Source organism: Myotis lucifugus, unplaced genomic scaffold (genome assembly GCF_000147115.1).
Source record: "Myotis lucifugus unplaced genomic scaffold, Myoluc2.0 scaffold_12, whole genome shotgun sequence".
In the NCBI taxonomy this organism is placed as follows: Eukaryota; Metazoa; Chordata; class Mammalia; order Chiroptera; family Vespertilionidae; genus Myotis; species Myotis lucifugus.
Window position 1 is genome coordinate 4,958,392 of NW_005871060.1, and position 27,623 is coordinate 4,986,014.

The 27,623-nt window shown below is 38.2% G+C and overlaps 2 protein-coding genes and 1 non-coding gene across 10 annotated transcripts in view; 2 read left to right on the forward strand and 1 right to left on the reverse strand.

Moving 5' to 3' along the window:
* HELQ (helicase, POLQ like) overlaps positions 1-20,741 on the reverse strand; it is a 40,023-nt gene extending 19,282 nt beyond the window's left edge. Inside the window, exons 1-9 of one of the 6 annotated variants that reach the window (XR_002828159.1) lie at positions 20,322-20,741; positions 18,030-18,747; positions 13,731-13,909; positions 12,922-13,122; positions 12,420-12,492; positions 8,996-9,093; positions 6,714-6,812; positions 4,885-5,030; positions 2,700-2,939 (exon numbers count right to left, since the gene is read on the reverse strand). Coding sequence is in view for 5 of the 6 variants with exons in the window: in XM_014452012.2 (XP_014307498.1) it covers positions 2,700-2,939; positions 4,885-5,030; positions 6,714-6,812; positions 8,996-9,093; positions 12,420-12,492; positions 12,922-13,122; positions 13,731-13,909; positions 18,030-18,747; positions 20,322-20,519 (1,952 nt within the window). In the remaining variant the exon portion in view is untranslated. Of the gene's footprint in view, positions 1-2,699; positions 2,940-4,884; positions 5,031-6,713; positions 6,813-8,702; positions 9,094-12,419; positions 12,493-12,921; positions 13,123-13,730; positions 13,910-15,519; positions 15,743-18,029; positions 18,748-20,321 lie in introns of those variants that run through there. The other 5 variants (XM_014452012.2, XM_023750368.1, XM_014452013.2 and 2 more) reach the window with 5 other exon arrangements.
* On the forward strand, positions 13,281-13,384 carry LOC111825063. Its single transcript, XR_002828177.1, has one exon. It is a non-coding gene; the product is annotated as a U6 spliceosomal RNA (small nuclear RNA).
* A 41-nt stretch (positions 20,742-20,782) lies between the features above and the next one.
* Positions 20,783-26,280, forward strand: MRPS18C (mitochondrial ribosomal protein S18C). 3 transcript variants are annotated; one of them, XM_023750378.1, is made up of 6 exons: positions 20,797-21,023; positions 21,821-21,852; positions 24,111-24,194; positions 25,443-25,500; positions 26,025-26,084; positions 26,166-26,280. In XM_023750378.1, the coding sequence occupies exons 1-6, from the start codon at positions 20,924-20,926 to the stop codon at positions 26,240-26,242; spliced, it is 411 nt and encodes a 136-aa protein (XP_023606146.1). In that variant the 5' UTR covers positions 20,797-20,923; the 3' UTR covers positions 26,243-26,280. The 3 variants fall into 3 exon arrangements, 2 of the variants coding, with proteins under 2 accessions (XP_023606146.1, XP_006084627.1); XM_006084565.3 differs by having other exon boundaries at positions 20,806-21,023; positions 21,821-21,873; XR_002828160.1 differs by having other exon boundaries at positions 20,783-21,023; positions 24,382-25,500; positions 26,025-26,260.
* Positions 26,281-27,623: the final 1,343 nt, after the last annotated feature.

Here is a 27,623-nt window from a genome sequence, read left to right on the forward strand (position 1 = left end):
AAATGTAAAAATCTGGAACTACAATTTTAGTTAATTGCAACATATACATAAGGCAGTATAAGAGGATATATAAATGGCAAAACTCATGTACAAGAGAATATAATTATTGATTAATACTACAATGACAGAAAAACATTTTCATTACAACTGCTAAAATTTTAACAGTTGGAATATGAAAAATAGAATAGCCCTGACCGGTTTGGCTCAGTGGATAGAGCGTCGGCCTGCGGACTGAAGGGTCCCAGGTTCAATTCCGGCCAAGGGCATGTACCTTGGTTGTGGGCACATCCCCAATAGGGGCTGTGCAGGAGGCAGCTGATCGATGTTTCTCTCTCATCGATGTTTCTAACTCTCTATCCCTCTCCCTTCCTCTCTGTAAAAAATCAATAAAATATATTTTTTTAAAAAAGAAAAAAAAGAAAGAAAAATAGAATATAGCCCTGGCCAGTTTGGCTCAGTGAATAGAGCGTTGGCCTGCGGACTGAAAGGTCCCGGGTTCGATTCTGGTCAAGGGCACATGCCCGGGTTGTGGGCTCGTTCCCCAGTGGGGGGCGTGCAGGAGGCAGCCAATCAATGATTCTCTCTCATCATTGGTGTTTCTCTCTCTCTCCCACTCCCCTCCTCTCTGAAATCAGTAACAAAATGTTTAAAGAAAAATAAAAATAAAAATAGAAAAGTAAAATCACTAAGTTAGAGGCCCAGTGCATGAATTTGTGCACCAGTGGGGTCCCTCGGCCTGGCCTGTGGGATGGGGCCGAAACCAGCTCTCCAACATCCCCCAAGGGGTCCCAGATTGCAAGAGGGTGCAGGCCAGGCCAAGGGACCCCACCGGTGCACAATCAGGGCCAGGGAGGGATGTGGGAGGTTGGCCAGCCAAGGAGGGACCGAGGGAGGGCTCCAGGGTGTGTGGGGCCTGTCTCGCTCAGTTCCGATCGGCCAGACCCCAGCAGCAAGCTAACCTACCGGTTGGAGCGTCTGCCCCGTGGTGGTCAGTGCATGTCATAGCGAGCAATTGAGCGGCCTTAGCATATCATTAGCATATTATGCTTTGATTGGTTGAATGGACAACCGGACAACCGGACACTTAGCATATTAGGCTTTTATTATATAGGATAACTTCCTGTTTTTTTCAAAAACCAAATAACAGAGGTTGAAAATAAAAGAATGGAAAAAGATATACTTGGCAAAAATAATGTAGTCCTCATATTCAAAGTAAAATCACTAAGTTAGAAAACTTATATTGATAGAAGGTATAATTTAACAATAAGATATTTGGAGTAGCCCAGCCGGCATGGCTCAGTGGTTGAGTGTTGACCTCTGAACCAGAAGGTCATGGTTCGATTCCTGGTCAGGGCATATGCCCGGGTTGTGGGCTCAATCCCCAGTGGGGGGTGTGCAGGAGGCAGCTGATCAATGATTCTCATCATTGATGTTTCTATCTCTCCCTCTCCCTTCCTCTCTGAAATCAATAAAAATATGTATTTTAAAAAAAGATATTTAGAGTAAACCTTTTTTATTTTTAATCCTCATCCAAAGAGTCAGGATATTTTTTCCATTGATTTTTAGAGAAAGTGGAAGGAAGGGGCAGAGAGAGAAACATAGATGTGACAGAGACACATTGATTGGCTGCCTCACACACGCACCCTGACCAGGGGTTGGATGGGATCTGCAACCGAGGTATAGCTCTTGACTGGGAATAGAACCTGCAATACATCAGTGGGCATGCTGCTGCTCCAACCACTGAACCATGCTGAACAGGGCTGGCCAGGGCTGGAATACACCTTTTTATACCCAAACAGTTTTGAAATATATGCACTTCTAGAATGCAAAAAGGAGAAATTGACAACTTCACAATTAAAATGGGAGACTAACACACCTCTCTGAAATGGACAGATTAAGGAATCACAAAGAGTAAGAAAATAAAGGAGCTGGTAACATGATTAATAACTGTAATCTCATTGAGATACAGACAACTGCACACTCAAAAGGAAACACATTTTTTTTAACACTCATGGATGCTTTATAAAAATTGACGATTTGTTTGGAAAACTTTTTAAAGTCACAAATTCTAAAGAACAGAAATCAACTATGCAGGCCACAGCTTTAGTAATAACTGAAAAGGTAATCAATGATCTACTCTAAAAAAGATATTATACTCAAAAGTCTTTATGGATGAGTTCTCTGCAAGGAAATACCTATGTAAAATAAACTCTTTCATATGATAAAAAATGGTGGAAAGCTTTCCAACTGTTTCTACCCAAGCAGGATAATAAACCAATCAAACCAGATTGGTCCCATGTACCAAAAGGTTGCCCAGGTTGTGGGCTCAATCCCCAGTAGAGGGTGTGCAGGACGCAGCTGATCAATGTTTCTCTCTCATCATTGATGTTTCTATCTCTCTCTCTCCCTTCTCCTTCCTCTCTCTTTGGAATCAATAAAAACATATTACAAAACAAAACCAGATTTGGGAGGGCACAAAAGGAAGAAGGAATTTTAATACCAGGAAAGCTACTAATATTGTTTTTCATTAAATATTAAAGGAAATAAACCAAAGGATCAACTCAGCAAATACTGAAAACAACAACAAAAAAAACACAATAAATTCTCACCCACTACCAAGAAAGGATAAAACAACAACGAAACTGGTAAGCTAGGAATTGAAAAGTTTTGAGCCTGGTCAACAGTGACATATATCTCACCTTCGAGCTGGTAGGTTAACACCTGCTGCTAGGGTGGATGTGCAGGTCAAAAGGCAGAGAACTCCTGTGGAATAAGCTTCCTCCAAGAGCTTCCTTTCATCACTCATTAAACCACTATGGTGATAAGCAACTCCTAATGGGATAGTGCGCTTTAAAACAGGACACAAGTTGCCACTGCTGATACTCTTCAAGTTCTTAATTACCTCCTGTTTTTCTTTTTCCCTGTGTTTCAGATAGTCCCTAGGAAAAAAGATCTGTTAGAAATATGAACCCTGATCTTATAGTGACAAAGTGCCTATACTTTTGATTTCAGTAGATGCATGTAAATATTCCTTTAAAAATATTAATTTTAGTTATAGAAGTACATAAAATGTTCTTAGAATTTTGATTCTGATTTCACAATTAGGCAGTCTCTTTCAACTTTTTTGTGTGGATCACAGAGCACTGTGAAAATTTGAATAAAGCTAAGAAAAATCACACAAATATTCACATAAACACAATATTTTGCATTTAATATCATAGGGTTCATGGACTTCCTGAAGCTCATTCCTGTACTTTCTATGAATCCTTGGATACCAGGTTTGAGCCCTGCTCTAAATGTTAATTTTTTTTCACTAGATCATATAGCTTTATTGAAAATGATTTATTTTATTTTAAGTAATAAATTCTCTTCTCTTAAGATGGAAACATATATTATTAAACCATCCATACTATATGACAGTCTGGACACTAGCATTTTAGAAACTTCAATATTATCTTACAATGTCTCTATATCTAGAAGCACCTGTTATTTTAAGAAAAGAAAGAAAAACTGTGTAGAAATAACTACCAAATGGCTGTAAAGCAACAACTTCTAAATACCAGTAGCAAACACATATCATCCAAAATATAAATAAAATACACACAGCCCTGTGTTATTTTGGTCTGTTTCATGGAAAGAATAGAAAGCTCTGGCTGGTGTTCACTGAAGAACACCAGTAATTGCATAAGAAGTTGAGAAATGGAGGCAAAGAGACAAAAGTAGAACAATGAAGAATTGGGAAGAAAATGGTCAAGAGTCATCAGTGCAAAAATTAGAAGTGACAGCTTAGTAGAGCAGAGGACTTTCTGCTGCTCTTTGCCAGCCAGTGTTCAAGGTCCTGAGAAAGATGTACAGGATAAACACTTCTCAAGGCATCAGGTCTTAAAAGCAGTGAGAATATAGATAATCAGCATATAATTTTAGAGAAGGAAGATGTTATTTGTAATTGATCACAGAAGATAAGATTGTATGAAGAATGGTTGTGGGAGAACTTGAGATCTGAGCTGGGTCTTGAAGAACAGGTGTTAGAAAGGTGGCAATGAAGGGGCAGGGAAGTGCATTCTTGGCAGAGGGTAAAGCATTATTAAAGGCTTGAAAATGGTAAGTTCAAGGCATAAACAAAGAAGGTAGCAGTCCAGTTTGGATGAATCACAGGGTGAATGAAGAGTAGGAGAAATAAGAATGGAAAAGTAAGTTAAGTCAGATTTTAGCCTGAATTCTAAGCTGAGAAGCACTGAGGTATCATTTCTTAGGGAGATTTATGACCAGAGCTTTAGCTACTGTCAGGAAATAGTGAAAAAGGTGAAGAGATTAAGAAGTACAAATTGGTAGTTACAAAATAGTCATGGGGATGTAAAGCACAGCACAGGGAATATAGTTAATAATATTCTAATAACTCTGCCCAGCTAGTGTGGCTCGGTGCTTGAGTGTCGACCCATGAACCAAGAGGTCACTGGTTCGATTCCCGGTCGGGGGACATGCCCGGACTGCAGGCTCGATCCCCAGTAGGGGATGTGCAGAAGGTAGCCGATTGATGTATCTCTCTCTCCCTCTTCCTTCCTCTTTCTCTAAAATTAATATAAAACATATTAAGAAAAAAAAAAGTTCCCTATTCACTGTGTAGCCAACGTTGAGAATCACTGATCTAAACCATTGTATTAGCATTCTCTTACATGTAGTCTTGAAATTTTTCTCTGGCTATTTCACATATGTGAATTTCATAGTTCAACTTCCTTCAAGGTTAAGGCCTTCAGAATCAAGTAGAACAACTTAAAACAATGTTCTGCATGAAGTAATTAGTGCTCATTGAATAAACAGAATACAGAACATGCAAATTATGACAAAAATAAAATAGAACAAAATATTTTTAAAAGATTAACATACTTGCTTAAAAATTTGCATATCATTTCTGCTACATTTTCACAGTTCTTCTTAGTGGGACAAAAAACTAAGCAGGAATTATTGGGAATAACTTCTGTCACCAATGCTACCAAGTGATCAGGATCCATCTTTTTCAGAGCATCAGAATACTGCATAACAAGACACAGCAACAAGGTAGTTAGCAATGATAAAAGCGTTGAAAGGTAAGTAAACCACCATAATTTGAAGTTCTGATTTAGTAAATCTGATCATTTAAAAGAAAAAAATGAAACCTATATTATGTATCAAAATGTTAATTCTCACTTTTCTCTTATGGTATTAGGATTTTGTGAGGTATATTTGGTTTTAAATTAAAGAAGTGAAAACACTAATGCTATTAATAACTCCACTGCATGCCCATCTTCACCAAAGCAGTACAAAATATGTCCAGAGAAACACAGATTGATCCTAATAATAGTCAAAGGACTGTGCAAATAAGATTTATCTTTAACTATTACTACTAGTTTTTAAAAATATAGATTCAATCATATATTATAGTACATTTTTAGAAATAAAAAATTATTTATCAAGCAGACACAAGGAACTCAAAGAACATGAAAAGTGTAAAGTTATTTAAAATCTCCTTTCTTCCTTTGACTTTCTGAAAACTATGAATTAGAATTCATAGAATTCTAAAACTGTAGTAAAATCCTTTTCTCCCCTTTTTAATATCCTTCATATATTATAGAACATTAACATAGTAGACATTAAAATTTTCATACACCAATGTCTGAATTAAATAGTCCACAAATGTTCCTTTTTGCTGTTGTTGATAAATGAATGAACATTTAAGGGAGAGGTCTGCAAATTTTCTTGGTTCATGGAGTCCCAAGGCTAAGAAAATTACCATTTTTATTTATTGGGGAGTTAGGTCTAAACAACCTAATAGGAATATATTTCCTTGCAACTTAGTAGCTGTCTGCATAAATAATATACATCAGGTGAATAAAATATATATATATTTATTCAGCCTGCGGGTGTGGCTCAGAGTTTGAACATCGACCTATGAACCAGGAGGTCACAGTTCAATTCCCAGTGAGGGTACATGACTGGGTTGCAGGCTCAATCCCCTCTGGGGGCAAGCATGAGGCAGCTGAGCAACGATTCTCTCTCATCATTGATGTTTCTATCTCTCTCTCCCTTTCCCTTCCTCTCCGAAGTCAATAAATATAAATAAATATATATATTTTTAATCTTTATTGTTGAAGTATTACATATGTCCCCTTTTTTACCCCATTGACCTCTCCCATCCCCCTTCATCCCCCCAGGCCTTCACCACCCTATTGTCTGTGTCTATGGATTATGCATATACCATATGAGTTCATTGGTTGATTTCTTCCTCCCCACCCCCACTCTTCCCTGCCTTCCCTCTGAGGTTTTTAAAAAATGTTTATATAAACCTTAAACAACCACAATGGCCCACTAATGGGATGTGTGAACAGCTGGACACTGCAGTATTTTGAAGCTTGGAATAGGACAAATGTAGTTATTACCCTTACTTCCTGTCCCATATTGATTTTCACGTGGTTTTTGCTTATAGTAACTGCAAAAAAACCCCCCATCTTCACAAAGCTATGATATTATAGAAAGGAATGTAGTGTTATCTAATGTTGAAAATAGAAAATAACTACCTTGAACCAGTAGTTTGTATGGTGTCCAACAGATTTCAAGCATCAGAGGTTTCTCTCAAAAATCTAAAATATTCCATGGGACTCATGTGAACGTTCTGTGGTGCCCCAGGGCTCCTGGACACAAAACCTGGGGATCTCGAGTTCAGGGGTTATTAACATTACCTTATAATTAAGGAGACGTGAAAAAGTCATGCCATTTTCAGCTTTGCTGTCAACCTCATATATTGAATCATTTATTTTCAGATATTCTTTTAATTCAACCTTAAATTAAAGGGACATTTGCAATTAATAACACATACAAATTCCTTTTTTCAGAGTTACAAATTTTGTAAAATATGTTGTAAAAATACCTATACAAATATTTTAGCTTTTCTATGGTCTGTATACAAAAACATGCTTTAACTTAAAAGTACTTTCTTTACCATTTCTTTTTTTTTTAAGTCTCTTTTTGCTCGTAAGTAAAATTAGGGAGTAATATCCTTAAAATATACTTTTGAATTGAACAGCTACATGTCTAAACAGAAACCAAACACTTCCTTATTTTTCACAACAAGTACAAATGAGTTAAATGTTCACACTCTTTATCTTTTATTAAGGAGTTATTTCTCAAGATTTAAAACTTTGTTTCATTAATCATCAGTTTTCAATCTAACTACCACATTATTTTTAAGTATTTGTAGACAAAAAGTTTGTAAACATATTTCATTGCATGTTCAAAAGAATAACACCTAATTTGACAATTAAGGTGATGAAATATCTTTTAAATTTTTCTTTTGTGATGCAAATATAAAAACATCAACTTTCAAATTAAAATTTGGTGATTCTTAAAAATCATTTCCTCATTTAACATAATCAGTTGCAATGACTGATATAATTGGTGTTATTCCTGATATTTATTTTGAATGTTTTCTTTTTCTAGTATTTCTCCCCCCATTTCTCTCTAGAGTCTTAATGATTGTTTTTCTCCATCCTTCTCCCCATCTAATGGTTATGCATCCTATTTGCATTTTTTCCTAATGGTTATTACCCATTTAATTTAATTTAATTATATTTTATTATTTTTTATTGTCTAAAGTTTTACATATGGCTCCTTCTCCCCCAATTGATCCCTCCCCATCCCGGGCAAGCCCCCACCGCCTCAGTGTCTGTGTCCATTGGTTATGCTAATATGCATGCATACAAGTCCTTTGGTTGCTCTCTAGCCCACCCTCTCCCCTACCATTTGTCTCTGGATCTATTCTTGTTCATCAAATTATGTTGAACATTATATCCCACATATGAGTGAGATCATGTGATATTTGTCTTTCTCTGACTGGCTTAATTTCACTTGGCATGGTGCTCTCCAGTTCCATCCATGCTGTTGCAAATGGTAAGAGTTCCTTCTTTTTTATAGTGGCATAGTATTCCATTGTACCATTTAATTTTAAGTAAGTATTACAAAAATGTTTTATGAATATAAATAATAAATGAAGTTATTTGATCTTTCCTGAAGAGGACAAAATTCTTAGCACTCTAGTACTTTCTCTGCCCCCGACCTATACATTCTGTTGTTTTTTTAAACACTGAAATGTAAGCTCTAGATTGTTCTTCTTATTATATTATTATCCCAATTTTATAAATCAGTTAACAATTGTCTTAGGCTTCATGATTCTATGTTAAGCAGTTGTTTAGAATGATTTATGTATTTTATTGTTTAAAAATGTATTATTACATTTAGTTTCTCATGTCTCTTTCTTAGATCAATTTTTTTCATTGGCTGAAACACATCCTCAATAATTCTTTTAGAAATATTTGTGGCTTTAAATTCTTGATTGCAAAATGTTTTTATTTGGCAACTATGCTTGAATATTAGTTATCTATCTACACTAATAAAAGAGAAACATGGTAAAAAAAAAATCATTTCCTGAAAACCCATTCAGAGACAGAACATGCACACTAGTACTGCAGACAGATACATTTATTTACTTTATTCAAGCATTTTGGGAATACTATTACTGGGGAGTTTAAATTTAAATCTATGTGAAACCTAGATTTATTTTAAAAGCATTATAACCACCAAGTGTAAATATTTTAACTTTTAAGATAACTTTTTTACTGTGCTAATAGTTCAAAACATAAATTACTAAATTTTGACTGAGTGAAAACTTTTACCTTATAGAATAAGAAGTAGACAAATAGAATGTGTCTGGAAATTTTCATTCAATAAATATTCATTCATTGAATATTTAGGCCAGTCACTATTCCAGGTGCTGCAGATACAGTTGTGACGCAAGCCAAGATCCCTGACCCCAGAGTTTACATTCTCTATAAATTCTTATTAGCATATAGGCATGGTGAGTGGACTTATGGCCCTTCACTACTCTATGGAATTTTTTTATTTGGTACAATAGCTACTTTTGTTTCTAAGATGATACATAACTACAGTGCAAACTTCAGGTACATACTGGCCTGAACTGACTGGTGTAATATTCTGCTTGAAGGAATTCTTGCAGGTCTTCAACATTGTTCAAAGTTGCACTCATACCAATAATTTGAGTTGTTTCTAAAAAAACAAAAACACCAAAGTATTGAAAAATTTTTATTATTTATTATATCATAACAGTAATTTTAGCAACCTTTTTTGGTTCTAAATTTTTCCTAAGTGATTTGGAAAGGGGCGAGGGAAGGTAAGAAAAACACAAATATATTACCAGATTATTAATCTGGCAATCAAAGAATGAAACTCTTCCTCTATCAAGAAGTAGGATCTTTATTAAGACTTCTAAACAACAAAAATGAGTATAAAAATGCGTGTTGATGACTGTTTAGACCGTCATTATGAAGAGTTATGACAGGTTCCACAGGTTCGGCTGTCTACAGATGTACAGTGTAGGATGCAGGACTGAATGGGGGATGAACTCATGCCACATGAAAAGTTCTTTATGCAATCTTGCTATCGGATTAACTTTACTTTAAAGGTGGAGTGCAACTCATAAAGCTGCATGACTTCCTGGGTAGCTCAAAATTGCTGCTTTCCACAGACTAGCTATTGAATAAAAAAAAAAACAAAAAACCACAAAACCCAAAGAAGTCTTAGCAAATGCTTCTTCATTGCTGTTGTGTTCTGTCTTGAATTTTACCATACAAAGTAGTATCTGAAAGAGGAATGTTGCCCCTTCCTACTCCCTCAGGGTAGACTATGAAACTGAAGAGGTGAACATGTGGCCAAATCAATGAAAGGTTGTGCTAAGAAATTTGGGATTTATGTAGAAACAAAGGGAAGCTATGAAGGACTGTAAACAGTAAAATAAACTAATAGGATTTGCCTTTGGGAAATATCTTTCTAACTGCACTAGAGAAGATGGATTTGGTGCGGGGTATGGCAGTGATCAAGGCTGAAGGCAGATGAGAGAGCTTTCTGTGGTAATCTAAGTAAGAAAGAATGAGGCATTGAGCTAAAGATTTAGTAGTAAAGAAGGACAGGAGGGAGAGAACTTAAAAATATATTTATGAGATGGACCAGATAAGATTTGGTTGCTGACAGAATGTACAAGAGTGAAAACTGTAAGATTCTGGCTTGGCTGGCTGGCTGACAAATAGTGGCAAAAAATTCAGACTGAAGAATGGGTGTGAAGGAAACGAGTTAGACTTGGACATGGTGAATCTGAGCTGTTCACAGGATTTTCAAGTAGAAGTGTCCAGCTGGCAGATAATATTACGCAGAAGAGAGCCATAAGCTGGAAATACAAAGGGGGAGCCATCACCACACAGGAAGCACTTGAAGTCAAGAGTGTGGATGAAAATAAGCAGAAACTGTATGAAGAAGGGAATAAGAGAAGAGCCTAAGATGAATCAATGGTAACACCAATGTACGTAATGAACATGCTTAGAATGAGATGTCCCAAGAAGGAAAAACTAAAGAGATTCATCACATTTAATTATCTATTAAGTATAAGGCACTGCTGATAGAAAGACAAATATATATCAACTAGAGGCCCAGTGCATGAATTCGTGCACGGGTGGGGTCCCTCGGCTTGATCTGCAATCAGGCCGATCCAGGCTACAGGAGGTTGGCCCACGAGGGGAAGGGGCTGCGGGAGGTTGGATGGCCAGGGGGAGGGGCCACGGAAGGTTGGCCGGCCGCGGGAGGTTGGCTGTGGGAGCGCACTGACCACCAGGGGGCAGCTCCTGCATTGAGTGTCTGCCCCTTGGTGGTCAGTGCGCATCATAGCAACTGGTTGGTCATTCCGGTTGTTCAGTTGCTTAGGCTTTTATATATACTAGAGGCCCGATGCATGAAACTCATGCAAGGGGCTTGGCCCTCACAGCCCTGGCTTCGCCCAGAAGGACGTCCGGAAGGTCATTTGGCTGTCCGGTCTAATTAGCATATTATGCTTTTATTATTACAGATAGATCGCAAACACATGTCCATTATGTACAGGTACTATGCTAGATGCTTTACAAAGATAACTCATTCCATCTTTACAGAAATTCAGTGAGAAGATTCTATTACTATCATCCATTTTTGAGACATAAGGAAACAGAGGCACAGTTACTATAGCTTGCCCAAGGTCATGTATGTAGTTAAAAGTGAGCCAGAATTCAGGGGGAGATGGGTGGATGGGCGGGAAGAGATTAACCAAAGCACTTGTATGCATATAAGCATAACCCATGGTCACAGACAATAGTGTGGTGAAGGTCTGGGGCGGGGGTAGGCTAGAAGGGGTTAATGGGGGAAAAAAGAGAACATCTCTAATACTTTCAACAATAAAGATTAAAAAAAAAAAAAAAGAGCCAGAATTTGAATCTAGTTCCAGAGTTTGTCCTCAGCCATTATGCTATGCTATCTTTCCATGCTAACACAGGCTCCCACTTACACAGAAATGGTGGGAAAACCAAAAGAGAATAATGGAGCAGCACTCAAAGGAAAAAAGAATGATAAACAGTCAACTGCTGAAGTAAAATTGAGACAAGGACAGTCAGTGTACACTAGATTTGACAAGTAGGTGATCATTCTCTTCTCTTTCTCTGCTTTATATTTTCCTAGAGAACTTGTTATGCTTTCACACACCATGTTTTCTTGTTTATCTGCTTATTGTTATTTCCCTTTCATTAAAGTATGTTTGATGAAGGCAGGGACTTTGTTTTATTCACTGTTGTATCCTTAGCACTTAAAATAGTGCCTGGCATGTACTCAATAAATATTTTTTTAATGAATGATTATAAAGTGCTACAATATGTCTACTAGTAAATACCATTGCTATTAAAATTTTTTAAAATAATTCTAAAGTTTGACCTTTACAATTAATAAGTTTTGCATATAGAAGCTACGCTACTGCAATAGCATATCATTAAATAGTAGGGAAGACCTTTAGAATAAATATTTCATGTACATTTGAAGACTATCTGATGTTGCAAAAGAGCTCCTTAAAGTGACTACTGGAATATGCTGCATTATTGGTATGATGATGATACTGAAGGTGGAGGCAGCAGCAACTCTTGTTGAGTGCTGTGTGCTAAGCACTGCTGAATGCGTCACATGTGCTAACTCAATCCTCACAACAATCCTATCAGGTCAGTACCATTATTATCCCCATTTTACAGATGAAGAAACAGAGAGGTTGAGTCATCTGCTTATGCACACATAGCTAGCAAATGAGATAATGACAGGGATGTCCTCACATGTTACTTTCATTTATCTTAACAATTATCCTCATTCATCAATTCTTCCAACAAAAATCTATACGTTTACCTTAGAAATCATAATCTAAGGCATAAAGCTTACGTATCTTACTCTAGGCTACGTAATTTCGCTAGCAATAGAAATAAGTCTTTTATAGATCTCTTGATCATAAATCAATTAGTAACCACATTTGAAAAAATACTTACTACTAGTGTAGAGGATTTTTGCTAGGGTCATTTCCAGTATAGCCCCACGGCTTCCTTCAGCAATCATGTGCAACTTGAGATTTTTTTAAAAAAGGGAGAAAAGTAAATCTGGATATAATGCCTATATAAAATATACACATATTATATGAAATAAAGTAATCTTTGCTTTATAACTCTTAAGCATTTTAGATATAGCAACTAGAGTACATATGCATTATTTCACTGATTTTTAAGTTAATGAGGTTTGGGGGCAACATCTTGACACATCTGGAATTCATAAGAACTATTATAAAATTGAATATACACATACACGCATATATTCACTCTTCAAGAAACACTTGACACAAAATTGAATTTAATATTATCAAGCATGAAATGTTTTCATCTACTGTCTATATATTAAAACAAATTATTTATTCTCATACAGGTGCTAAGTGGATCCACATATTAATAACTGTTAGTATAATAAAAATGTTGATAAATTACAAAAGTAGCAACTCACCTCATCTACAACAACCAGACCCAGACTGCTAATCCTTCCAGTTTCAATCAAGGAGTTGACCAGACCATGTCCTTTTTCAATAGTGGCAATGTATAGTGATTTCTTTTCCCTTCTTTTAATTGGAGGAAATTTTCCTTTGCTTCCGGCATATTCTTCAACAAAGAAACCCAGTTCTATACCAAAGCTTGACAAACCTGAAATCTAGAATATTAAAATAAACAAATGAAACAGATAAATAAGGACTTTAATTAGTAAATACTCATGGGGATTTAAAAAAATCTAAAATTGTGTTAGATACCAATCAATGGGAACAAGGTCACAGATAAGACATAAACATCTAAGAAATGTCACAATTAGTGCTCACTTTGGCGGCAGTTATATTAAAATTGGAACAATACAGAAAAAATTAGCATGGCCCCCATGCAAGGATGACATGCAAATTTGTGCAGTGCTGCATATTAAAAAAAAAAATCCCAATTAATGTTGCTATTTGCAAAATGAAGACAAGTTTTAAACTACATAATAAATGAGAAAATAAATTTCAATTGTCTCCTGATGTTAAAAAATCAGAGTAACTCATTTATTTTGATAAAATAATTGAAAGCAAGCTAAATATCAATAGAACATTTAGAATGAAGTTGAATCCACCAGTTTAGATCAGAAAAGATATTCAGTCCAGTACTCCATATTGCTTTTAACATTCTAAAAATATTAATTCCTCATCAATAGAAATCTCTTTTCAGTCAATAAAAAGTTACTTAATGTTAAAATAGCATTAGCAAATACCACTTGTTTAAAAAAAATTGCACCTTTTCTTGGACAATTGCCACATATGGTAGGATCATTAAAACGTCTTTGCGCCGGCAAAGCAGTTCTTGTAGCATTAAAATCTCAGCCACGAGGGTTTTTCCACCACTAGTTGGCAAGGAATATATTAAATTTTTTCTTTCTTGCACAGAAGTCAAGGTTAAGCAAGTATGTTGCCATTCTGTGGAATTAAAACAAAAGCATTATTTTCCCGTAATATAGTTTCAATCTTAGAAAGTTTTCTAAGAAGAAAATATCAAATCCGATCTTGTGTAGCAATTTTCTTATAATGGTAAGTGTAACTATACCAATGTTAACTGTCAAAAATCCCCAATGTGTGATGTGCACAGCCAGTGAGTCTAATTCTAATTCAGTCCTGGTCAGTGGGATGGGCATCTAGCTCTCCTACTCGCCAGCTGCAAACTTAGGTCTAAGATCCCAGCATGGCAGGCAGTGCCTGCTGGACAAAAGGCATCATCTGGGACATCAGAGGACAGTACACAATCTGTGTGAATCCTACGACTTTCCTCTTACGTTCTGCAAGGAGACTGTGTAAGTTTCCCTTTTTCATTCATCCAAACACCATCTTAGAGAAATAGGAGAAGGAAAAAAAATGCATGAGGTTTTGTACAAACCAAGGACTACTTAGCTCTCATGGGGAGCTGAACTTTGAATGGCCTAAATATCAGTTTAAACTGGTAGTTTAAACCATGAAAGATGGATTATTAATTGGCACACCTAACGTTTCCACAACTTAGCAAGGTAGCATTCATGAAAAGTATCATGTCAGATCCAAAACATGGTGTGGAAACTAGTCTAACTACTTTGTAGGATAATTTAACAATGTGGATCATCAGAAGTTTTCAGACCGTGCACCAGTGTTTTATCACTAGAAAAATGGGAAAAGATATTCAAGACATTTCACTGTAGGGAGAAATGCAAATGACTAATAAATACATAAAAAGATGTTTAATTGTTACCTACTGGGTTGGCAAAAATAAATAAAAGGGCCACTAATATAAAATCCAGCTGAGCAAAGTATGGTTTATGAGAGCATAAACTACTATAATATTTTTGGAAAGCAATTTAGCAGTATCAAAAATAAAATTGCACGTTGTTTTTGATCTAGTAGTATTACTAGTAATACTTCTAGAACTCTACACCCATAGAAATAAAGGGGCATATAAAGATTATGTGCAGGATGCTCATCATGGCATTGTTTACATCTAACAAAAAAAGACATTGGGGGGACAAAGGTTGAATGAATGTTGCACAATTATAATGTAATTCTTTGCATCTTGAAAATGAGGGAATAGATGGTTAAATTTAAAAATGATTAACAGGATATATTACAAAGGTATTAAAAATAGTTATACATGAATGGCAATTACAGATGACTTATTGTGCATTTTTGGTGATTCTCAAAAATTTGCAAATAACCATGTACCTTTTTTACTTTAAAATATTTCAGGAAAAAAGATTTACAATTTTTCAAAAGTCCTTAACTACTTAAATTCAATACTAAATTTTTTTTTTTAAGTCAGACTGGCATTACCCATTAGTTACCAAACTGCAGATGTTTGTGTGCAATAATACAACTTGACCATAGCTACATTTTATCCAACTCAGATTTTTAAAGTATAAAATGAACAAAATCATAAATATTTAGGAATATTCTTTATCTTCAAACATTATAAAAGTAAATTATACCCTGGCCCGGTGGCTCAGTTGGTTGGAGCATTGTGCCCTACACCAAAAGGTTGTGGTCTGATTCCTAGTCAGGACACATACCTAGGTTGCAGGTTCCATCCTTGGTCAGGTGTCTTCAGGAGGCAACTGGTCAATGTTTCTCTCTCCCTCTCTCTCTCAAGTCAATTAAAAAACATATCCTCAGGTGAGCATTTAAAATAAAAAAACCTTTAAATTATATTAACTTAGTTCTCAATATTTATGCAAAATACATCAAACATATAATTTCATGATAAAAAAGCAACCACTACACTATGGCATGTGCAAAAGTAGGTTGTTTTGAGTACACAAAACAGATTATTCTTGCATTATCATTTATAAATTACTAGAGGCCCAGTGCACGAAATTCATGCATGGGGGAGGGAAGGTCCCTCAGCCCGGCCTAAACCCTTTCCAATCCAGGAGCCCTCGGGGGATGTCCGACTGCCAGTGGTCGGACATTCCTCTCGCAATCTGGGACCGCTGGCTTCTAACTGCTCACCTGCCTGCTGGCCTGATTGCCCCTAACTGCTCTCCCCTGCCAGACTGATTGCCCCTAAACGCCTCTGCCTTGGCCCCTGCCACCATGGCTTTGTCAGGAAGGACATCCAGATGTCCAGTCTAATTAGCGTATTACCCTTTTATTAGTATAGATTGTATTACTAGAGGCCTGGTGCACAAAAATAGTGCACTTGGGGGGATCCCTCAGCCTGGCCTGCACCCTCTCATAGTCCGGGAGCCCTCAGGGGATGTCCAACATCCTTAGTGCTGCCACGGAGGCAGGAGAGGCTCACACCACTGCCTCTGCGCTAGCCAGCTGTGAGCCCAATTTCTGGCTAAGTGGCGCTCCCCCTGTGGGTCAGCTCCTGAATTGACTCTCTGCCCCCTGGTGGTCAGTGCACATCATAGCGACCTGTCGTTCCACCATTCGGTCGATTTGCCTTTTATTATATAGGATTTGTATTGCAACTGTAAACCTATTTTTGCTAGCCCCTGTATAAGGTTGAGGTTCTCTAGCTCAGTGGTTCTCAAACTTTAGGCACATCAGAATACCCAGGAGGGCTTATTAAAGCAGACTGTCAGACTTGCCCCCAGAAGTTCTGATTCAGGAGGTCGGGCTGGGTCCTGAATACACATTTCAAGTTTATAGGTAATGCTGATGCTGGGGTCTAAGAACTCCACTTTGAGAATCACTGCTTTAGCACACATAATTATTTTTTAAATTGGTCATTTCATTAAGCTAAATTTACAAGTAAAAAGATTTAAAAAGTTATTTACTAAAGTTCATACTTTAAAGCTACTAATATAATTACTGATAATCATTATCAAAGTCTAATTTGGCATGTCCTTCACACAGAATGTAACCTGCAAAACAATTACTTTTATTATCATCATCATCCCTTTTTAATAGATCAGACACTAAGGCTCAGTATAAAGTTGAGGTTTATAGTGACAGGGCCAGAATAAATAGGCTGACAACCCCCAGCAGTTGAGAACCTACCAGAATGTACCAGGTATAGTGCTAGTTATATAAGAAAAAGGTGAATTAGATAGAGCCCTGTCCTCAGGGTACTCATGCTGGTAGGAAATGCAGATTAAACAAAGGACAAGGTGCTAGGAGAAAAGCAAAGGGAAGTTAATATATCCTTTGTGAGCAATACACACCATTAGCTCTTAAGTACAAATCTCACAATTTAGGATTTATTAGACTCTTATAGTCTTATATTAGACTTTTTTTCCTGTAGTCCTACTTCTTGAACCTAATTGTCTTCTCCCTGAGAAGAGAAACCATGTTTTCATATGGTTCTTAAGGCACTAACATAGGAGATTCAGAAATACTTATGCAGTGATTGGTTGATAGGCTAATCTTCCAGAATGGCAGCAATTGTACCTTCTTTGTCTAAAATAACACATATTTAAAATATAGGCAAGAATCCAGGATTTTTAAAAAACATTATGAGACATTATTAATATTCTTTGCACTTAAGTCTTTTCAGCCATCTTTAAAGATGTTTAGTTTTAATCAGTCGTATTACTACTACTAACTTTCACTCAAGACATCTCACTAGTCAAAGGAATTCAACAAGTTTTGGTAGAGAAGACAGAGCCAGCCAAGAGAACCAGTTAAGAAAAATGAGGAGCAGCTAGACAGTTAGAAAAACAAAACAAAACATGAGTGGAATGTCAAGAAATCAAGTGTTTCAAAAAGGATCTGGTCAATTGTGTCAGGCAAGCTACTTACAAGTCAGGAAAGCTAAGAACTAAAGGTATTATTGGGTTTAGACAACCTAGTCATTATATCTTAAGTGAGCACACAGAACCCAGAGTTGGAGTGGGTTGGGAATTATTTGAGGTGAGGAAAGGGAGACAGCAAGGATAATACGTTTGAGAAGTGTGACCACAAGGAAAGAGGTTCAGCAGTAGCACAACTGGGATAGGTTGAGAGAGGATTGATACTTTGATTTGTTTTTAAGATGCACTATATGACCATGGAAGGATCTCCTTTCTATTGACTTGCACTAATACTATGGTAATGGTGGCAAAATTTTTTTCATTCCAGCAAAATGCATTACCATATAATTTTTCAATTCCTTTGAACTGAACATAAAGGTCTCTCACTTTGCTGGGTAATGAATAAAAGGGACCAACATCATCTGATGATGACTCAATTGCTTTCTTAGCAACATTAATTTCTTCGGACAGGTGAGTCTCCTTGAGCTGTTTAGTCCTAGAAAATATTGGCATTTGGGCCTTTGCATTGACAGTCATGGCACTTTTTAGATGATCTTTAAGACTTTTTCTCCTATTCACATCTGAACTAGTTCTGACTTTAGAAGAGAATTCATCATTTTGTTGGGGTTGCTCTATGCTATTTTGGGGCAATTCCTCACTCACAGTCTTGTGAGAGGATGAGTTCCAATCCCTCTCTTTAGTAGACTGATTGCCCAATTCATTTGAAGAGTTCTGCAAATTTTCAAAGTATAAAACCTGTGAAGAAGGCAATTCATACAAAAGATCAGCTCCAGGTTCAATAGAGATATCTTCATGCCCGCTCTGATTTTTTGTGTGCTCATCTGTTTTTAATTCAGTAAAGCTGCCTATAGTAGTAATGCTGAGTTGGTTATGTCTGATGTCTTCTGAACAAAGATCTTCAGTGGCAAGGTCTGTATCATGCTTCTTATTTTCAGGAAGTTGCATATATTTTTGTTCCAGGTCATCAACTTGAGCTATAAGAGAATTTTCAGCAAAGCTATCATAGTCACCAAACATGTCCTCTTCACTTTCATTATTCTGGAAAGAAAACAAAAATATTTATGGTCAATTCTAGCTTTAGCAAGAATAAAAGTTCCGGCCTAGGGCTATACCAAGTATATAATTAAACTAGAGGTCCGGTGCACGAAATTTGTGCACGGAAGGGGGGGGTCCCCTCAGCCTGGCCTACACTCTCTCGCAATCTGGGACTGCTGGCCCCTAACCACTCGCCTGCCTGCCTGATCGCCCCTAACCACCTCTGCCTGCCTGGTCGCCTCCAACCACTCTGCCTGCCTGCCTGATTGCCCTTAACCGCTCACTGGGGGGTGGCCAGCCGGGGTGAGGGGCCGTGGTCGTTCTGGACTCTGGTCATTCCACCGTTTTGGTTGCTGGGCTTTTGTTATAGAGGATGGTCACATACGGATCACAGAACTAAATGTAAATCACCCTGTGAAATAGATATTATCATCCCATTTTACAGATAGAGCAATGGAGGCCTAGAGAGGGTAAGGGACTTGCCTAAACTGCACTCTTGGTGCATGATGATGCTGGGATCCTAATTCTTAACACTTGGAGTGGGGGAAACGAGTTAAGTCGGCTCGCGTGAATTGCGCGTACTCCGCGGGAGCCGTCTTTAACTCGGTTCATATAGATTTGCGGTGGAGTGCGGGAAACGTGTAAACTCGGGCCGATTGTAACTGCGTATTACCAAATATTTGTTTGTAATCCACCCTTTTGGTGGATGGAACAAAACCAAAAGACAGAGCCATCTTATATTTTGGCGGGAAATTCACCCCACACCGGAGTGTTAAGCCAACGCTAAATCCTTCAAGTGGTGGGTAGCAAGACTGGTAGACATCTACTGGGATGTCATCTGACTGGAAGTTAGATACTTCTAACTTCTGATACTGCACTATCCCTCCCCTCCCAGTCTCTAATCTAGAGACTGCCCTTTAACAAAATCATGCTTGTACTCCTGGACACTCCAAGATTGTCCCTAGGAATTTGGAATTGAGAGGGAGAGTCTGCACACTGACCTACAGGGGTCTACTACTAAACAGAAGAGATGTAAACTCGGAGGCAGCAATAGTGTCGTGATTAAAAACACAGGACTTTGAGCCAGAAGTGCCATTTCTTAACTTCTCGGGGCCTGATTTCTGTTGTGAATGTAACTAGCTTAAGAAAGTACGCAGCATATAATTCGTCTGCTCTTCATAACTGGTAGGTTTTATTGGTACAGCAGAAGCAGCAGTAACTTCGAAGTCTGCCTTTGCGTCTCAGTCAAGCCACTTACTTGCTGCATGAACAACTTTTACGTGTCGAGGGTCTGCATTTCACATCTATATAAAAACGGGGATAATAAGGCAAGACCTCACAAGTGAGAATTAACAATAACAAAACTGAGGTGAGCACACGAAGCCTAGTAGATAACTGGTCCATTGTTTGCACCCGAGAAGGACGCTGTCAAAATGTTAGTGTCAAATGCCATGCCTTCCACAGCTGACCGCCCCCCCCCCTCAGTGGGCATGCGCAGTAGGAGACCCGGGTGTGTATGACGGCCCCTAAGGTGGGACATGGGACGAGGAACTCGGGGCAATTTGACGGGGCTGTACCTCGACCGGTTGTACGCCCACAGTTTTCCGTCGCGGGCTTCCAGCCCCCATCTCCTCCTCCTCCTCCTCCTCCGCCTTCTCGTCATCGCCCGGCTTGAGCTCGTCCGCGGTGGGGGCGGCAAGAAGGATCTCTAGGCTGGGACGGTTCCTTTTGCGGACAGACACCCGCCGGCGGATGCGGGAACTGCCTTCATCCATGGCAGGGGCCGGGGGCCCTGCCCGAGGGACGTCCCCGGTGACCCAGCCGCCAAACCCCAGAGCAGCGCTGAGTGGAGGGCAGAGCAGCAGTAGCGACAGGGGCCGAGGTCGCTCGCCTCTCCATCCACCTTTGGGAAAGACCACAAATTAATTGCTCCCGGGCCGGAAGTGGAGGCACCGGCGTGGCAGCCCGCCTTCCTCCCGTCCAATCGTAGGTGCCGCGGGCTTGCGGCGCGGCGAGGGCGGGCACGTAAAGGGGTTGCGCAAACGCAATGAACACGGTCTCCGGCCCCGGCATTGGCTCGCGGAACCTTGGACGCGAGTCCTCGGGCTCACCCGGGAGCACCGGAAAGGACTTGTGCGGACGACTTAGGAGGAGGAAGGGAAGGGAGGACCGAGGAACCATGGCTTCTGTGGGTGCTCTTTGCAGTGGTCCGGGGAGGAGGAAGTTTACCTGCTTCCTGACGGCCGCCGTCCGCTGCGCAAACCCAGGAGCCCGAGCGGGTAAAGTCTCCCGCCCTCTGCTCCGCGGTGGCACTGCCGCCGCCCCATCCCCGATTAGGTCGGGGCAGTCGCCGCTGTTAGGTCAACGTCGCCGTTTTCCGGGCAGTGGAAGTTTCTCCTGGGTGGGAATCTGTAATGGCCCAGGACTAGTATTTTAAAGCTGAAAGGGACGTGAGGCGTCTTCCAGTACACTTCATTTTTTTTTAACATACGAGGAGAGTAATGGGGTGATTATTAAAGAGACAGGGACTTGCCTGAGACCTCCGGGTCGACTTGTAAGGAAGGGACATCTCCAGAGCCATCCAGCAGCAAATTCCAGATGTCTGAGGTCCCAGATCAGGGCGAAATTGTGAGCGAGGCCCTCGAATCTGTAATTTTTGTACTTTCATCTTTTCTGTGCTTCTCTATCAGTAACTATTCTCTGTAAGGGGTCTGTTACACATTTTCCCTCTGTTGCTTCTTCCCCGAGTATTTGCATTAAAAATCTGTTTCTAACCGTGGAGTGAAGGGAAAATAAATATCGCAAAAGAGCAGATGAGAGATTGTGTGGCTGGGGAAAGGGTATATATACCCTTTTTCCAAAGCCCTGGAAGGCACATCCATATTAAGTCTTACTCTGCCTCAAATCTAAAGGTTTTTGTCCAGTCAGTGTGAGTATAATGAATAGAAAACCTGCCTTTTATATTCAGGTGTCCCTTGATTTTATGTCTCTTGATTCATCTTGCCTCCATAATGCAATGTCTTTAGCTACTCAGCTAACAAAGAATTGGTTTGTTGCTGTTTCTGTTTACTTGCAGTGCTGTGGAGAAGTTGTTCACAATATAAACAGGTAACCAGCAATGAGGACCTGGTAAGAATTGTTTTCTTCCTTTTTATAAGGCATTTGCAAATATGACCAAATTCTTATACAGTTATTTTAGCTATTCAAATAGAGTTCAACAGGAGGACAATACAATCAATAATCATTAGTCTGAGTTTGAAAATTATAATTCATTGATGAGTAGTCACTTGAGTTTTCAAGAGAATTCCTAGATTTCTAGAAAGAAGCATGGCTTCTGCCCTGGTTGGTATGGCTTAGTTGGTTGGATCATCGTCCTGTACACCAAAAGGTGGCGGGTTCGATTCCCGGCAGGACACATACCCAGGTTGTGGGTTCTCGCCCCAGGTCGGGCGCATGTGGGAGGAAACCGATTGATCATCACTGTTTCTCTTTCTCCCTTCCTCTCTCTCAAAATCAATAAAAAAAAATATATTTTTTAAAAGCATGGCTTCTATAATACATTTTTTTCTTCCTAGATCTTAAATTTAAGGATATGTGCTTTGAGAATTTAAAAAGGTTGTTTGGGTGGATGGAATAATTGCAGATAATCCAACAAAGGCATTATATACAAAGCTTACTTACAGGTTGGCTCTTCCCCATTTCAAATTCGATTTTATTGCCCCATTCAATTTTTTTGGGGAGGAGGGTTGTCTTAATAAATGAGAGATCAAAATTAAAGTTTCATATGAGGACATTAAATATAATTTCTTCTATCCTATATATGTATTTTTATAGGTTTTAAGTGCTAGGGTTGGACTTGGCAGTATAGGTTTTCTTCCTACTTGCAAAGATAACCTGACACTAATCAGACCATACAAAGCACATAGTACAGTGTAGGGAAGGAATATAGTCAGTCATTACATGTGAGCTGAATGTAAATTGGTTTAAGAACATTTGAGGACTTGGAGAAAACAAACTCTAGTCCTCCTGAGCCATCTATCTTAGTCATTCAATTCACAACCTACCTCAAGAGAGTGAAGGAAATTACTAGAGCTCCTTTTTAGGTTATTAACCCCACTTAGACGCTAATGAAAGCTATGGGCTTTCTCCGAAAAAAGCACACATGCCCGGCCAGTGTGGGTCAGTGGTTGAGTGTGGAACTATGAACCAGAAGATCACGGTTCAGGGCACATGCCCAGGTTGCAGGCTCCATCCCTAGTAGGGGTCGTGCAGGAGCAGCTGATCAATGATTTTCTACCATCATTGATGTTTCTATCCCTCTCTCCCTCCCTCTCTCTCTGAAATCAAGAATTTTTTTAAAAAGCTATTCAAAAGACAAACGAAAAAGGCACACAGTCCCACTCATTTGAAATTTTACATACAACTACAGGAGTTAGAGGACTTTAAAGCCATTTGTAGATTAAGAATCTCTAGACTGCCGTAGCCGGTTTGGCTCAGTGGATAGAGCGTCGGCCTGCGGACTGAAGGGTCCCAGGTTCGATTCCGGTCAAGGGCATGTACCTGGGTTGCGGGCACATCCCCAGTAGGGGGAGTGCAGGAAGCAGTTGATCGATGTTTCTCTCTCATTGATGATTCTAACTATCCCTCTCCCTTCCTCTCTGTAAAAAATCAATAAAATATATTTTTAAAAAAAAAAGAATCTCTAGACTGGAGATGCTTATACTCGTAGGAGGGAGGCATTGTGACAGAAGAATATAGTTAGTGAAGAAAGGAAGTCCAAAGGCTGACACAAACTTAAAGAGCAATCTGGGAGCCATAAAATGCTAGTCAAAGGACCTTATATTATAGTAAGCTATGGGGCATTGTCTTTTAAAAACAAAAATAGTGATAAAACATCTGAGAGAGAAATATGGGGATGGATTTAGACATTACATATGACACCTGTTGTGCTATAAGATTTTCTTAATTTAAATCTTAAGAATTTTTAGTCACTTGGGCAAAACATTTGAGGAGGGAATCACTTAGTGTAGATTTAATTTTGTTTCTCCCATAAACCCTTTTTTCTCCAAAGACTGTATTTTATCCTAAAATCCATGACTTAACTCCTCCTTAACCAAACTAAGCCAAAATAAAACACTTGTACAAAATATGGAAAAGCATACTGAAATCTTTATAATGGTGAGTCCTTTTCAGAAGTACTTGTTTTTTCTTTTACAAGCCAAGATGTTGTATTCCTTTTCACAGTAAGAAAGGCAGAACTAATTCTTTGGATAGATTTAAATGTGGTAGCTTTAAGGTTTAGTGTTTTTTAGATTCGAAATTAACACATTAAACTTTTTAATCATATTCTTTTCCCTTTATCCTAGCCTGTTCCAATAGAAAATCCTTATAAGGAGCCTCTTAAAAAGTGCGTCTTGTGTGGAAAACGTGTAGATTATAAGAATGTACAGGTGAGATGTTTTACTTCACTATGACAATTGATTCTAGGATTTTACTTTTTTAATTAGTCCTAACTAAAGAGAATCAAGTCAGTTTTATAACAGGCTTTATGGAGGGGCAACTGTTTTAGCAACATCATAATTCCAAATCTGGTTATATTTCTATGTATAAAGCATCTCTATTTTATTCTAATAATAGCTCACAATGGCAGTAATTCTCAGTTGATGGAGGTGAGTAGTTTGGAAAAAGCTCCTCTGGTGAAGTTGATCTCTCTACCTCACCAACAATATCACTGCTTCAAATACAACTTTATCTGTTTTACAGCCCTCAGCAAGTTAAGTGGCAAATCTGGGGTAGAGAATGTTGAAGTATACTGACAATAGTATAAAGTGATAGCTGCCTTATAGGGAGAAAAACCAAGAAATTTTTAAATGCAGGTATTAGGAAAGGGGACATATGTAATACTTTCAACAATAAAGAATTATAAAAAAAATAACAGTCATAACAATATAAAAATAAATGCAACATATTGGGAGCATTATGCCAAGAACACTGCCTGGCACCTGGAAGGTGCTAAAGAATTTAAATTTATGAAACATAATTATAGCAAATGGCCCGATGTACCTATATCTCTTAAAGACCTCACTGTAGTCTGGTATTATGTGACAGCCTATCATGATAGGTGAAATGTTTAGTATTTCATTGTAAGCAGGAGTATTTTAGAAAAGAATCTGTACAAACAAGAAAACAGCTTTAGCCCTGGCCGGTGTAGTTCAGTTGGTTGAGTGTTGTTCCATGCACCAAAAGGCCACTGGTTCAATTCCCAGCTAGGGCACATGCCCAGGTTGTTGGCTCGATCCCCAGTAGGAGGAATGCAGGAGCCAGCCCATTGGTGTTTCTCTCTCACACTGATGTTTCTCTCTTCCTTTCTCTAAAATTAATAAAAACATTTTTAAAAAAGAAAACAGCTTTAGCACTGAAACAATATGGTCATTAATCTGTTGTACAGACTTTTTGAACAGACTGGGTAAGAGATGTTAACTTTAATAATTGCATTAGTTACTTAAAAAGATGATCTGTCAATAGGATGAGCATAGTAGTATTTTTCATATTTTATAAAGTTTGTCTGAAATTTATTAATAAACCTTTATATGACTTGAAGGTGACATGAGGTATGCTTTTTGAAATTTACAGTCAAGAATGAATAATACATGTATTGATATAAATTTTTTCTTCCTCTCCAAATAAAACTCAAACAGCTTTTGTCCCAGTTTATTTCTCCATTTACTGGATGCATTCATGGAAGGCACATAACAGGTATTTTGTTTTCTCTTATAGCAACTTATAAATCTACTTTTGTTATGTAAGAAAACTGGCAAATTTTTATTTTCAAATAGTATATAAATCAGTTAGAAAGCTTAGTATTTAAGAAAGCTTCCTATTCCAAAAAAGGTACTATTTTACATGTCTTCTCATACTCAGAGGTAGCTATAACCTGACATGTAGAAAACTTGGGTTTAAAAAATTGTGTTGGTATTTTGGAGTATACTATAATCGCTCCTAGACTATTATTTAAACAGAGGCCTATTTCTCATAGGCCAAATTGGATCTGCCACTTATTTTTGTAAATAGCTTAGTTTATGTAGTGTCTGTGGCTGGCTGCTTTGTGTACTAAGAGTAGAGTTGAGAAGTTACGACAGAGACTGTACAGCCCACAAAGTTTAAGATAGTTACTTTCTGGCTCTTTATGGGTTTTCCGATCCTTCCTTGACTTAGACAATTGTTATGCATTTTGAATATTGGTATGTTTTATGACTAAGAAAGCATTTTTTTTTTTATAGGTCTTTGTGGGAAGAAACAAAGAGAAATCACAAAAGCTATTAAGAGAGCACAAATAATGGGTAAGAGAATCTGAAAAAATGATTTGTGCTTATCAATTTTGGTTGTTATCTTTTGTGAAGAACTTAATTGTCTCTTTACAGGATTTATGCCAGTTACATACAAGGATCCTGCATATCTCAAAGACCCTAAAATTTGTAACATCAGATATCGGGAGTAAATTATGTAAAGTTATCAATAAACTTATTTTAAAATAAATGGTTGTTGACTCAAACTATAAGATTTAATAACCTTTCAAAAATTAGTAGGCAAAAGTAAATCTTATCAAACTAAATCGTCGTAATTCTTAATATGAAATTTTATGAAGAAAAAACGTTTCAGGAGTGAAGTGAGGCGTTACTTATCCGTACCAGTGAGTGTTCACTAAATAAAACCAGATTATTTGAAGTGTTAACACTCATTACATTTCCATACACATGGATAAAAAAAATTGGTACTGTAGCACTGTCATTTACATCTGGTCCACAAATAGCTTATACCAGTGGTTGGCAATCTGTGGCTCGCGAGCCACATGCGGCTCTTTGGCCCCTTGAGTGTGGCTCTTCCACAAAACACCGACTTCTGCGCATGGGCCACGAAGTTTCAATTGTACTGTACGTGCGCGCCCGCATGTGGGATTTTGTGGAAGAGCCACACTGAAGGGGCCAAAGAGCCGCATGTGGCTTTCGAGCCGCAGCTTGCCAACCACTGGCTTATACAATAAAGACTGCTGAAAATGGGATATTAAATATGGAAGAGATGACTTGTATTGGGATTTTACTTTAGGTCCAGATTATGTCTTGTAGGTGGCATGTTAGGGATATGGGACAGGAAAGTGGAATGCTTGTATAATGTACAAATCCCTCATGATGGTGTGGACCTGAAATTGCTCAGGAAGGTTTCCTAACTAGCAAATACAGGTATACTGGGCTAGGACAGTGGATATTCTCTTTGTAGATATGTTACATTGGATGGATAGTGGTGCTGTTACAGAACCTCACATTTATTCCTGGGCTAGTCTATCCTGAAACTGGTAGTGTACTTTAAATAAACTGATCCATAGGCGATATATTGTGTCGTCTTATTGCTAAAAGTTGAGAGAAATTGGGGAAATTTTCTTATATTTTCTTCCTTTTACTACGCTGAAAGTTGGGTCATCAAACTCAATTGTGGAAGTTCAGCTGTGTAATAATTAATGACCTGAGCAAGCTTCTCTGATCAGCAGTTCAGTAGTGTTATGCAACAGTATAAGCTAAATACTTTTGTATCTCTATATCATTTTAGCAAATTGAACTTTCCATTGAGGCACGTTTAAACTTTAGTCTGAATAAATATGTAGGATCTTTTAAAAATCTCAAGCTGTTATCTAGAGAAGATATTTGCATATATGTTGGCTGCTTGTTGCCTCTGCTGTTCCTAGTTTTGCCTGTGCACCCAGTTTTGTTCATTTATTGGTTACATTTAGACATTATCTATGTTCTATATGCTCTGATGTTTGTGATTATTTTTAAATAGGGTTCAGTCTGACAGCCTGTTTCCCTCTTCTGCCCTCCACACCACCA

Excerpts from the sequence above, each read along its gene's own strand:
- MRPS18C (XM_006084565.3), top strand. The coding sequence starts at position 20,924 with ATGGCTTCTGTGGGTGCTCTTTGCAGTGGTCCGGGGAGGAGGAAGTTT. Across the intron at positions 21,874-24,110 it reads TAACCAGCAATGAGGACCTG|CCTGTTCCAATAGAAAATCC; the intron begins GTAAGAATTGTT and ends CCTTTATCCTAG. Across the intron at positions 26,085-26,165 it reads TAAGAGAGCACAAATAATGG|GATTTATGCCAGTTACATAC; the intron begins GTAAGAGAATCT and ends GTCTCTTTACAG.